At 44.0% G+C, this 13,242-nt stretch overlaps 1 protein-coding gene across 2 annotated transcripts in view; it reads left to right on the top strand.

Annotated features, from left to right (window-relative positions):
* The window catches only part of LOC119441936 (general transcription and DNA repair factor IIH helicase subunit XPB), a 32,674-nt gene extending 27,161 nt beyond the window's left edge, over window positions 1-5,513 (top strand). The window contains exons 18-21 of one of the 2 annotated variants that reach the window (XM_037706607.2): window positions 671-819; window positions 1,401-1,529; window positions 4,780-4,921; window positions 5,289-5,513. In XM_037706607.2, coding sequence (XP_037562535.1) covers window positions 671-819; window positions 1,401-1,529; window positions 4,780-4,911 — 410 coding nt within the window. In that variant the 3' untranslated portion in view covers window positions 4,912-4,921; window positions 5,289-5,513. Of the gene's footprint in view, window positions 1-670; window positions 820-1,400; window positions 1,530-4,779 lie in introns of both variants that reach the window. The other variant, XM_049661746.1, reaches the window with a different exon arrangement.
* The last annotated feature ends 7,729 nt before the right edge of the window (window positions 5,514-13,242 follow it).

Here is a 13,242-nt window from a genome sequence, read left to right as displayed (position 1 = left end):
CCAATGCCAAGCGTCAAGCCACCAAGCCAAGCGACATGAAATTCAAAAAATGGCCGCTCGTCCGGCGCGGTGTGGCAGTTCGCAACGTATGATGCGGGAACGGTCCCACAGTTGCGACGTAACAGCGGGGTTACCAATGCATTGGGTTCTATGGGAGCTGTGCCGGGACCGGCCGAAAACGACGTAACAGCCGGGAAAACGCAGCACCCGGGAACGTAACAGCGGGGTTCTACTATAACCTTCACGGGAACTGGAACATAAAGCTTATCATCCAAAAATCGTATCATCCAACGTGTTATCCAACCAAATCATATTATCGGGAAAAGAAAAAAAATGTCATCCCGAAAAACGCATTATGCGCAATCATATCAACAAGCTTCCACTTTATTGCCCCGATTTGCACGTTACTTCATTGTCTCCTTTCATTATTCTTGCCATTGCAATGTTTCTGTATAAATGTCTAAATATAAATAAGACATGGTTGTTAAATTGTTTAAATGAGCACTTGTGTTCTTTCCTGCCTGTGATGTCTTTTTATGGATTATTTTTTGCTCATGCCATTCCTAACATTATGCACAAAGATAGCAGTTAAATGCGGCAAAGCATTTCTGGTTTGCGAGACATATTATGATGCATGTGTAATGGTTTCATGCTTGGTGTCTCTGCACAGGTGCCGTGGCTGAAGAATACAATGCCTTCTTCTATTCCCTGGTGTCTGAAGACACTATGGAGATGCATTACTCACGAAAGAGACAGCGCTTCCTGGTGAACCAAGGCTACAGTTACAAGGTTATTACCAAGATGGAAGGCATGGACGAGGTAGGTTCTAGCTCCCTTTCTCGCTGTGTTCTTCCTTTTTTTATATGCAGCAATAGTCATTAAGGGTCATTTCAGCTGTCACTGTGTCGGTTGGCTATGCCACAAGACTAGCTACCTCATGCAGTCTCCTTAGTTGCTTTGGTTACGTGTGCGGAGGTTGTCTAAATCTCTTTTCAACACGTGTAACAATCTTAAACAGTCTCACTGCATCAAAACTGGGCATGTTGGAACTGACGTCTGAGACATTTCGAGCGCCAAGGGGTTGTAAACATAAGGTTCCTTAGAACAATGCAGAAAAGACTATTGGACCAGAAGGACACTTGGTCTTCAACTACCCCCTTCCACTCACCCCACCTTAGAACGTCTTGGATGTTGTAAACAGCCATAACAGTAGTAAAGGCGAAGATAATGGTCAGAGCTCTTAGTTTCGGTGGTATGTTAGCTACTCTGGCAACAGTCATCTGCAAACATATGGGCGTGCTACACTGGTCACACCAAAGTGCTCACTAGGTGCAGACACCCAATTTTGAAGAGCTGGCATTGTTCCTTGCACAAGTTCTCACGTTCTCCTCTTCCCGCAGGAGGACCTTGCGTACCGCACTAAGGAAGAGCAGACGAACCTGTTACAGCAGGTGCTAGCTGCCAATGATGCTGATGCAGAGGAGGAACGCGTTGCTGGCGAGACCGGTCCAACTGGCCACCGTGTCCAGGTTCGGCTTCCTTTTAGTGATAGCATCTCTTAGAGCTTGTGCATGGTATATACAATCACCGACCAATAATTCAGACATGCTTGGTTTTTCGTACTTTTTTGCGGCAATGCCGTTCCCCCCATAGACGCCATGCATAACAACGACCGAAATTTCGGACCATCTAGGGCCCTCCATTCGATTTTTAGGACCCCGCCCGCGCGGTATGCGCCAAACATTTTGTTATTGTCGCTGTTGCCAACTGACGGCAGAGAAACTCGGAGATTCTCAAACAGGCCCAAATCTCTGAGGCTAGTAGGTCATTCGCATCGCCATCACCATTGTTTTCCAGTTCCGTCGCCGTTTTTTATGGTTTGTTGTGTTGAATGTTGCATCAGACGCCATTCAATGTTCATTGAACGTGCTGAGTAGTATCGCCTGTGTTAAGTACGTTTTGACCACGAGGTTGTCGCTGCAGTAGACTACTCCAATCAACTTCGACAGTAGGTAGTATCGTGCATATCTACAAGAAGCGGAGCATGGCGCCAACTCCACCTTCGCAGCTAGCGCTGGTGACGAAGCACGGCAAGTACAAGACAATGACAATGGCGCAGAAAGCTGCTGTCGTACAGCTCATACAGAAAGGCCAGTCACAGGTTGAGGTAGCCCGGGAATTCAGCATTTCGAAGGAGACTATCTCGGGCTACGTCAAGAACAAAGCCAAGATTCTTGGAGCGACTGAGAAATGTGCTACGGCCCAGAAGAAAAACCTCCGTCAAGGCACATGCCCCAAACTTGAAGAGGCTCTGAATATCTGGTGACCTGCTGAAGCAAAAGGCCGAGACCCTCGCGCTACGGATGAGAATCATAGGCTTCAAGTTCAGTGACGGCCGGCTCCGCAACTTTAAGAAGCAATATGACCTCGTCTTAAAGTGGTGCTATGGATAACACGTTGGCTGCGAATTACCGCACTGACAAGCTGCAGACCTTGCTCAGCCGATACTCGCCGGACGAAGTCTTCAACTGTGACGAGACCGGACTGTTCTACAAGCTTCTGCTAGAGAAGACACTTGCTGTTTTCGGAGATCCTTGCCATGGTGGGAAGCACAGCAAGGAAAGGGTTACCGTTCTTTTAGGCGCAAACATGTCCGGAACTGAAAAGCTACCGCTTTTTGGTTATAGGAAAGTCTAAAATCCCAAGATGCTTTAAAGGCATTACAATTGTGCCCGTGTGGTACGAAGCGAACCCCAAGGCCTGGATTACGCAACAGTTGTTCGAAGGCTACGTGCGCAGGCTCGATAAAAGGTTTGAGACACACAAGCGCAAGGTGCTGCTTTTTGTTGACAACTGCGGTGCGCATGGCCTGATCAATAATTTGAAGGCAATTCAAATCCAAATTTTGCCACCAAACACCACGAGCGTCCTCCAGCCCATGGATCAGGGCATCATCAAGAACCTGAAAGTGTTGTACCGATCACGCCTGCTACTTTGCATGGTGCTGTGCATCGACAGTGGCAAACGTTAGAGCGTTCACATTGTTGCCGATGCCTGGAACGCACTGTCGGCAGGCACAATCAACCGCTGTTTCCGCCTCGCAGGATTTGTTGCCGGCGTCGAGCCGGACGCTGGAACACAGGACCCTGCAATGAAGGGGGGGGGGGGGGGGGCTTGCAAATAAAATGGATGTAATTTCTTTTTGATAGCCTATGAGTGCAGAATCTCCTTGCACAGCCTTTTAAAGGCCTGGATTGCTCTTGAAATGCCTTTGACAGCCCTTGGTTTGCAACTAAAAACGTCTCTGCACCCTATTGCTTCATGTACTTTCATGAAATGAAAACATTGAGCGCATTGCAGAGAAACATTATTAACTTTCACTGAAATTTAACACATAGTGTGACCAAATATAAATGTGAATGTGCTGAAATCAGGAAATATAAAAAAAAAAGCATAGGATGTGGCATGCACCAAGTTGCCTTATTTTCACACATATAGCCTGCCCATGCAGATAACTTACACCTCGAATTAATAACACTCTGAAAAGTAAACAAATATCTGCATCTGCAACTCATACAAGTAATTGCATGCAAATCTTTTTTATAAAGCCAACCTGCCTGCAGTGTCTTAAAACGTAGCAGTACTTCAGAAACAATGTTTGGTTTTGTCAACATTCACTGTTGGTTCTTGATTCAACGGCAGCTATGGCCCTCTCTATTATGTTGTACCTAATGTAGCTTTATCGGACTCCGTTCGCATCACACTTTTCTTATGAGTAGGCTTCACTGCAACACATGGAAAGCCAGCTTACTAAAACCAAGCTTACACTGATCCCCTTAAAGTCGGCTTCATTTTAAACAGAAATGCATTGCTGGGAAGACATTTTTACGGGAGCAATTTATGCCATCTTACATCAAAATGTGAAGGCCGTGGGACCTTTCTTTATTATTTTATTAATTGTTTGCTGTTGTCCCAAGGCACGCGCTCGTCCAAAATTTAGAAAGGCTTGGTTTTCAACATTCCCCTCAATGTTGCCTAGAACCAAAGTACAGCGAAACACCATCAGAATTGGAGGACGCTTAAGCTTCACCTTTAATAGTGGAACCCGATAGCATTCTAAGTTCCCTGGCTGCTTATCAGGCTTTTTTCTCATATATTCAAATTACAATCTGACGCTATCACGTCTGTAGGTTGTGGTTAAGTCGTACTTTGTGATTTTTCTAACGGATTTTAGTTCGAAAAATTCAATTTTTGTTCACTAATGCCTTGCGCCGCCACGCGAAGGGCCCGCCCGGTCGGGGTGGTTTGGCATGATTATTTCCACCAGATGCCGATGCTTAACGCTGGATTTTCTGCGACACGGAGCCCTTAATGCTGTCGCGTTAATGCCATGGGTTTCTTCCAGTATGACCTCTGTCGTAGGAATGGAATGAGAAAGATGTCTTTGCGAGAGGACACTTGTCTTTGTGTTCGAGCACCATCATTATAGAGACAGTTTGTCTTCTTGGTGGCATGTGCTTGCATGAGTTTTTGTAAGTTGGGTCACATCCACCAGTTGTAAGGTCTGAACAACCTGTTATATTTGCACATGACTCTGCTATGGGTAATTGCATGCAGGTGTCATGTGGAGGCATTTCTGTGAGCTCTTTACAGAAATATGGGATACAATGGTGGCAGCAAAATAATTTTTTTTTTTCATATGTACCCCTTGTTACTGAAGACATACTCCTCTAATGAATTATAAGGAGCATTTATTTTTATTTCTTGCTTTCCTTGCAGATGTCGAGAAGAACTGGAAACATGAGCTCCATGTCTGGCGCTGACAGTGCAGTGTACCTGGAGTACAGGACTGATAAAAAGAAGGACATGGGCCTGAGGCATCCACTTTTCAAGCGTTTCCGGAAAACTTAGTCTCGCCTAGGTACGCGGAAAGGCATGTGACCTGTTGGCATGTGTGTATGGGTGCACAGGCACCTGGAGACAGGTTCTAGGTACCAACATGAGTTAATGTAAAGCACGTTAAAGCACTTTATACTTTTGACAGTTGTATGTGTCAAATATATTGTTTACTTTGATATAACTAATTTTGAGTTCTATTAATGTAGAGCCCACTGTATTATCTGTGATGATTGTTTTGACGTTAATCCTAAATGACACACGCAACGAACATTCGCCATTAAATACTGCTAGGTATTGTATGGGAAAAAAGAAAAAGAAAGAAAATGCCTGTTAAACATACGATACCTGTGATGTGCATATTTTATTTCTTTTTCCCTCCCTTTTTGCAGTGTATAAAACATATCAAGTGGGACGAGCAACAAGTCATCACACATTCGTATACTGTTATAATTAATTGTTTAATAAAGCAGCAAAATACCTTTTTTTTACCAAACGTAAGAGATTCTGCAGGAGAGCAGACAGTGGTGTATTTAAAGAGATTAATTCTTCAAAAGAGTGGTGCCTATGTGTTATGGGCATTATTTAAATAAACACGGCAATAATTGACGCACAAACTTCTCTGTGTTGTGGTTCTTGAATGTCCATAATGCACCTTGCACTCCGTCAAGGCATCTCGCGCTCCATTCTTCATGTACAGCACAGCATAATAGTATAAGCTAACAGAATTTCATTTGACCCTGCTCAGAAAGTTTAGATGTATCAAGGACTTCCAGTGCTTCCATTGATTCCAGATAGGTTATTACAGCGAAGCTGTTAAGGGCTCACCTTTCGATCATCGTGTCCGGCAATAGAAAAAAACTCATTGGCCGTATGCTGTATGTGCGAGAGCGAGCGAGGGCGAAGGACGCGCACTTTCACGGGGAGCAAACGCACGGCGGATAGCAAACGCGACTTCCCAGTGGAAGGGGAGCGGTGGGCGAGGAGCGCATCGAGGCACCCTAGACTGTGCGTGGGCATGCCCGCTCTCCCACTGCGGCGCGCGCGCAGCCCTGCCAGCCTCTGCCGCCGACTCTATCTGGGCTCTTGCCCACCTATCCCCTAACAGTGTCAGCAACGGCGTTTAGCCATTCGTCACGTAGCCAGCGTTTTGACAGCGATTGTGTGCAGTCACACAAACAATGCGCACAACTGTTGTCGACGGCGGCGGCGTTTTGCCTGCATTCGCACCGAACGCACGCGGCGTTGGTGACGTGTTTATGAAAAATGTGCCAACCTTTGCCGTACACCCTATGGCGGTGTACCATAGCGACCATAAGGCCATGATATGTCCCTGTGGTCACTAAATAAATGAAAACCACGTGATCATATATATTTCTCATTCTTTAATAGTTCAAATAACCAATTACACATCACATCTTAATATTCATAATTGGAAATACATAATTCCCACCATAGTACAGCTTCGCTGGTCTTCCATCTCCACCCCGGTGGAAGGGCTGACAGTTTTTGTGAAGCATCTGGTGAGCCACAAGAATTGCTGTCAGTCAATGTCTACTCTGAATGCACATGTGATGATGTGGCATCTTTCAGGTGTGCTTTAACACTTGGCACTGATAGAAAGAGCAGACTTCTTTGTCTGTGGTAGCCATCGTCAACTGCGCTCTATGGCATTAAAGAGGCCCTTCTATGTGATCTGTGACAGCTGTCAGTGTGACGAGCCATTTTCATGAAACCAAAAGCAGCCCTACAAAATATGTGGAACATGTGCACGCATTGCAACAATTACCCCATAGCCTGCAACATCACCCGTCTTCACATACATGGGCAACATTGATTCCCTCACTTTCCAGTGGATGCCCAGCCACTGTGGTATTCAGGAGCTGTAACGATAAATAAAACTGCCTGAAAGAGGCTCCATTACTAGAAGTAGAATAATATTTTCAAGTAAATCGAATGACGTTTCAGTTGAAGAAAGATGCTTAAGAAGAAAGGGATTGCCTCTGGAGTCTACTGCTTCACCAGAACAACTTCCTGTGTACGGGTGACCCATGAGTAAAATTGAGACTTCCACTGCTATGCTTCCTCAACAGTTGGAGATACTGTATCATTGGCTTTGGCTCGGTGTCAATCATGAACAGCTATGTGCCAGATGGGCTGAACCACTGATCCACAGTCTGATAACTGTGGTGGTTCAAGGTGATGGAAAATATATGGGGTAGGAATTTTTAAGTGTTACGGAATTTTTGAAAATCACCTGTTGCAGATAACAAATTCTTGTCTTTGAGCTGGATTACTCACAGAGGCCAATATTACTTGCATGAAAAATCGAGACACAGATTCAACCAGTTAACAAAAAAAGTGCTAATTAACCTCATAATTACTTTACGGCACTTATTGCAGTTAACAAATTTTCGCTGGTAGTTTGCAAGGTGTATCCACTTGAAATGTATTTGCAGGATGACACTAGTTTGGAGGTATGTGCCATAAAACTAGCAAAAATGCACTACATATTGGTCCCCCTACTTTTTTCACATGCTATTTTATGCACTTAAGCACAAAAGTAACTAGAACGACCATGTACTATTTCGTCCCATATTTTGGAAAATATCTCGAAACTGGTGTCATCCTGGAAATTCAAATGGATATGTAGATCTTGTACACTCACTGGCTACAGTTCATAAATTGCATTATGTGTCGTAAAGTAATTAATCACAAAGCTAGTCATGGTTAGATCACAAACTTAATCATGGCGGCCGCATTTCGATGGGGGCAATATGCAAAAAAAACACCCGTGTACTTTTATTTAGGTGCAATTTAAAGAATCCCAGGTGGTCCATATTAATCCAGAGTCCCCCATTACGGTGTGCTTCATAATTGGATGGTGGTTTTGGCATGTAAAACCCCATAAATGAATTGAAGTTCGTGAAATTTTGTTAATTAGCTGAATATGTGCTTCGCTTTATTGTGCCAGTAATCTCCGCGTAAATTCTGCAAAACGTACGATCACCCCCATATACTGCTTGAATGCCCCTGATGGCACAACGAAACATCTTGTATCAATTGTCAAAGGGACAACATTTCTCATGCTCAAAAACACTCGAAATGGACAGCATTTTGCAAACACCATAGATCCACCTCTGCATGAACATGTGCATGCAGTGTGAAGGACCCTGCTATTCACCAGTCCTTGCTTCCTCATGCTCCAGTTATGTGGCATCTTAAATCTCATGCCCTGTCTGTCAAAACAGCAGCCTGCCTTAGACTTCTGCCATGCTACGAAATTTGGTTAAAATTTTTTGCCAGTCTCACCTGCAATTATCACGTTTACCTACTTGCGCATCTTTCTTTTTTTTTTTCCCCGCCTTTTTTCCACCCTCCTCTAGAATCTCCTACATGCATAGAGTAGCATGTTCGCAGTCGCATATGTGCCAGTAAAATCTCTTAACAAAGAGCTTCCCTCTCTCTCTAAATGGTATCCTGAAAGATCTAATCTTTTTGCAGGAAGACTAATTTGCATTGATGAACCTAGACGTGTGCTCTGTGCTTGTACGTAGAACTGTTGCTGTACACATTTTATACTCTGAACACCAGCTTGGCCAACTGCCCCACCGTTATCACCACTGGATGCGAATTGCAATCATGTATGTCTTGTGGAACAAACAAGCCACAATGTGATGGGCCTGAAATGCAAGAACGCTAATCTGGTTACATTTAAGTGGACGTCAAACCCCAGGTGGTTGGAATTAATCCAGAGCCCTCCACTATGGCCTCGCTCGTAGCCACAATGTTGCTTTAAATTGTAAAACCCCATGAATCAAACAATCAGTCAATTCATCTGACGTGCTGGGCATACTTTAAGCAACAGTAGTAGCTTGTACAAACATATGTTGCTGTTCGTGCAGCAATAAACTAGAGAGGAAATGCCCTGCTGAACTGGACCTGTGCTACAAAGCTTTTTTCTTTTTCTTTGGTCGGTGACAGAAGCTCTCACTGGCATCTAAAAGAGTAGAGTTTCTATGAGCTCAACGAGGACTATTGATATAATTTTGCTGAACAGGCAACAGCATATGTGACCATGCAAGATTCGATGAGAGGTTGGCTGGAAACTGATCATTGCTACCTGTAAATGTTTCATGTTTATGTGGTGCTAAAACTTTTGTCTACAGGAAAAGCACCGTGGATTGCTCATTATTTAATGACACAAGTCCTCCAAAGGGCATGTTGTCTACACACTTTCTCAAGTTTCCCTTACTATTGGAACCTGTTAAGGGAAGCTCTAAAACGTTAATTTCCGGTTGTAGACTCCCTGCTTCGACTGCAGTCCTCACTCCACAATTTCTGGATAAATTTTTTATTTGTGTCTTTGTCACTGAATGATTTGTGTTCTGCACTTGACAGTTTAATCCATCTTCCCGCACTTTTGTGGGTTCGTTGGTCAGCATTGCTGCCAGTGAGATAATTCACAAAGCCTTTGCTTTTTTCCTGTTTCTGAGGGCAACAAGGACTGGTCAATAATAGGGTCCTTGGGACTGTGTGCACATCTTCATGCAGAGGTGGGTCTATGTATGGCTGTTTGCAAAATGCTGTCCATATGGAGTGCTTTTGAGAAACCATTGCAGACGAGCCTGTGCACTTGTCTTTTCTGCCCACTGCAGATGCACACCATGAAATTTGTGCTTGATGCTTGAACACTGTATCATTTGTGTGTCAAGAAGAATAGAAATTGAAGATCGTTCAGTCTATATGAGAGGCTACAATCATTTTGTGAGCGTCATGTTTTAGGTCACGTACCTGTTGCACAGGACTTTTTTCAGTCCATCTATAGTGCGATGCTCCACTTCCTCCACTTGTATGCAAGTACATTTTGCAGCAGCTATTAGTATGATAAGAAGATCCTGATTTGCATTGCTCTTATAGTGCTTTGCCTATTGAACATATTGATACTGCACATTTTAAAGCCACTTTGTGTGTTTGCATCAAATTACACACATGTCAGCATTCAAAATTAGCTTGCCTTATTAACCACATTCCTCGCCTGCATTGAATTTCCTGCAGTGTAACAAGTTCTGATGACGGGGATTGAATGCCCTGTAGTAAAACAAGTGCTGACGACAGGGATCCATTGTGCACTATTGAACTACTACACTGGTGGGCCTATTCAATGCACTAATGAGCTACGTGATGCAGGTGCTTTTCCTCTAAAGCCTGTAAATTTACACAACATGGCAGCTCCCAGAAAGTAAATTTTTTATTGCTATTAATGCCTGCACATTAGAACTCAAATGCAGATCTAGGGCGCTATAACACAAAATGATTCCAAACTGTTTTGATTCCAATTTCTGCAATCAGCCTCCACGATTGGTCAAAGCATTTTCCGGCCACTCCCAACTTAGCCTGTCTGTCACGCGACGTCACGAAAACCGCGATAGCTCCCCATCTGATACAACGTGACACACTGATTATGCATGACTAAACCGCACAAAAGAAAAATAATCATTCCTGATTCGACGCCTTTTCACCGTTAGCCCTCTGCTACTGGTTCAATGTTTTCTGGCTATGCCCACTTACTTCGCCTATCTGTCATGCGACCTCACAAAACCGCAACAACTCACCACGTTACACTGACGTGTATGCGAAAAAAATGCATTAATATGCCGAAAACTGAACATTTTCTGAATAGCCACAGACTGCCCCGTTCCGAAAGGAATAGAGAATGGCTGCCCGCCAATCGCTCAGGCCCTCGCTACTCGCACCTGCTGGTGAGCATGTGTTTGCGCATGATAAACCTTCTTGCATGGCAGTAACACGTTATCGAGCCCTTTCGGCATGCATACGACATTGCTCTGCCAACTCTTCCTTGCTGAGGATCCGTTTTAGTGGCATTCTTATCCTTCCGTTGTGCGCCGCCGCGATTTTCGACCAGCCACCGCAAGCTAAGTAAGGCGAAGCGGACCAATCGGAGAAGCCGGCACCACACTCTTCATGCGGTTATCTATTTTCACTGTGCTGGCTCGGCCCCTTCGCAAGCCTCTCCATTAGAGCGTGCTCCTTGCCTCTTGTCAGCCAATTAGATAAGAAAAACCGCTGCGTGTAGACAATGTTATTGGTTTTGAAAGCGAACAAAGGTGACCTCCTATAAACGAGGAGAGTGTTTGATTGGGTTGTTCAGACAACGCTGCGGGTCAACGCCCGATGCTTGCGTCGGTGGTTACGTAAATTTGACGTCAGGAGTTTGGAATCATTTTATGTTATAGCGCCCCTAGTCCTACTTCTCTACACAGGGTGTTTTAGCTGCACCAAATCTTTAAAAAGAGTCTGTAGCAGGTGGCAGAATTTTAACCTTTGATCTAAATTACTTGATGAGGTGGCCATAGCTTCTACAAGAAATCAATGCTTAATTGAATAATTAACGTAATTATGCTAATTAACCTTTTAATTACTTTACAGCACATATTTCAATCTACGAATTGTAGCTAGTAAGTATGCAAGCCACATCGACCTAGCACAATTCTCAGGACTATGCCAGTTTTGAGATAATTTTTATTGTGTCTGACGAAATGCATTGGCGTTCCAGCTACTTCTGTGCTTCAATGCATAATGCAACATTTTCTTAGAAAAGTAAGTGGCACAACAGTGCATATTACCACAAGTTTTACGGCGCATATCTCGAAACCAGTGCCATCCTCAGAATTCGATTTAGGTCAATATGCCTTGCATAGTGACTAGCTACAATTCGTAGATTGAAATATGTGTCATAAAGTAATTAATTTAAAAGTTAGTTAGCATAATTGCATTCATTCTTCACTTAGGTATTTTGATTTCTCATAGAAGTAATGGTCGCCTCGGAGAGTAATTTAGATCAAGGGTTAGAATTGTGCTATCTGCCACAGGCAATTTTTAAAATGGGTGCAGCTAAAAAAAAAATTTAAACTCCTCCCCTATCGGGAACAGGGGTGCACACGAAGCTTGTCCAACCCTAGGGGAGGGGTTGGCTTGTTTTTTGAGTATTTGAGATGTTCACAGGCCTGCTGCTGCTGCCATCCTTCAACGCAGCGTGCTCTTCGGCAAAACAAACCAAATGCGGCTTCCCCATCTGACTGCCGGGCCTGAACTGGCAGGAAACGGCGGGAGCGAGGCGAGCGAACACGCGATCACACCCTTACCCTCCTCTGGAGGGAGGGGGTGCCTGTGATTGGCTGGAGGTATGGTGTGATCGCGTGTGCCAGCTGCCGCGTCTACTTCTTCACGCATATAAAACCCAGCTTTAAAGGGCGCGTATGATGAACTGACAGTGGCTGAATATCGGTTAGCATGGTGGTCTTGCAACCCGGAGGTCTGTGGTTCGATTCCCCAGCCCCACGAGCAATTTTTATTTTCGCGCGGCTTGCGTTTTTTTTTGTTGTTGTTTTTCGTACGCCAACATCGACAAGAGTGAGGCAATACAAGCTTCGTTTGAAAAACATTCTGTATACCCACGACACTTGTTCTTGATTATAGAAGTTGCACAGTCAAGCTATGAGAAAATAAGTTGTTCCTATGTGCCAGAGACTTTGCAGCAGCAATATCTTTGTGTAATGCATAGCCTAACGTTGATGTCATTCTTGAGGCATAAAGGAAAGCAAAGCTTGATGAGAGAAGTTCTGAACTGTAAGAGGACACAGAACACTGCTTTGGAGCTTTTTTGCGAAGTGCTTACATCATACATACAAGCCAGGTGATCAGTGCAGTAGCACTCTAGAGCATGCATAAATATTTAATCATCTTACCGTTATGCTGTTCTCACTCCAGCAGCAGGAGTTGGACGAGTTTTATAACTAGCTGCATATTTAGCAGCTATATATGCATCAGCACATCACTTGCAGTCAGTGTAGGCTACAATAACAGTTGGCTGCTGCTATGCATAGTACAGGCCCATGTAACGGCCACAAAATCAATTCTCTAACAAATTTTCTGTGCTATAACAGAAGCCTCCCATTGCCCTTTATTTATTCTACGACTGCCCCTACCCCCATATGTTGGCTTTTTTTTTTTAATTAGCATTGTGGAGATGTGTATAAAATACTGTCTTATATATGCAAGCTTTATTTTCTTGTTCTAAATGAGCTCGAGGCCTACACCAATTGAGAAATGCATCCCTCTAATATAAAGGTCGTCATAGTATGGGTGAGGGTGATGGCAGGTCAGTAATTTGAGCAAAGTGAGGATGAGGTGGGGATAAGATTTTAAGGAGGAGATGAAGGTAAACAAAAATTGATGACATCTGTCCACATCTGGTTTATACACCATTGTAATATCCCTTTTCTGGTCCTATGACATGCTGTTATGAGGAGCAAAACAACCAAG

This window comes from Dermacentor silvarum, chromosome 2 (assembly GCF_013339745.2).
Source record: "Dermacentor silvarum isolate Dsil-2018 chromosome 2, BIME_Dsil_1.4, whole genome shotgun sequence".
Lineage (NCBI taxonomy): Eukaryota > Metazoa > Arthropoda > Arachnida > Ixodida > Ixodidae > Dermacentor > Dermacentor silvarum.
The sequence above is the reverse complement of the archived record's forward strand: the minus strand, read 5'-3'. Positions and strand labels throughout refer to the sequence as shown.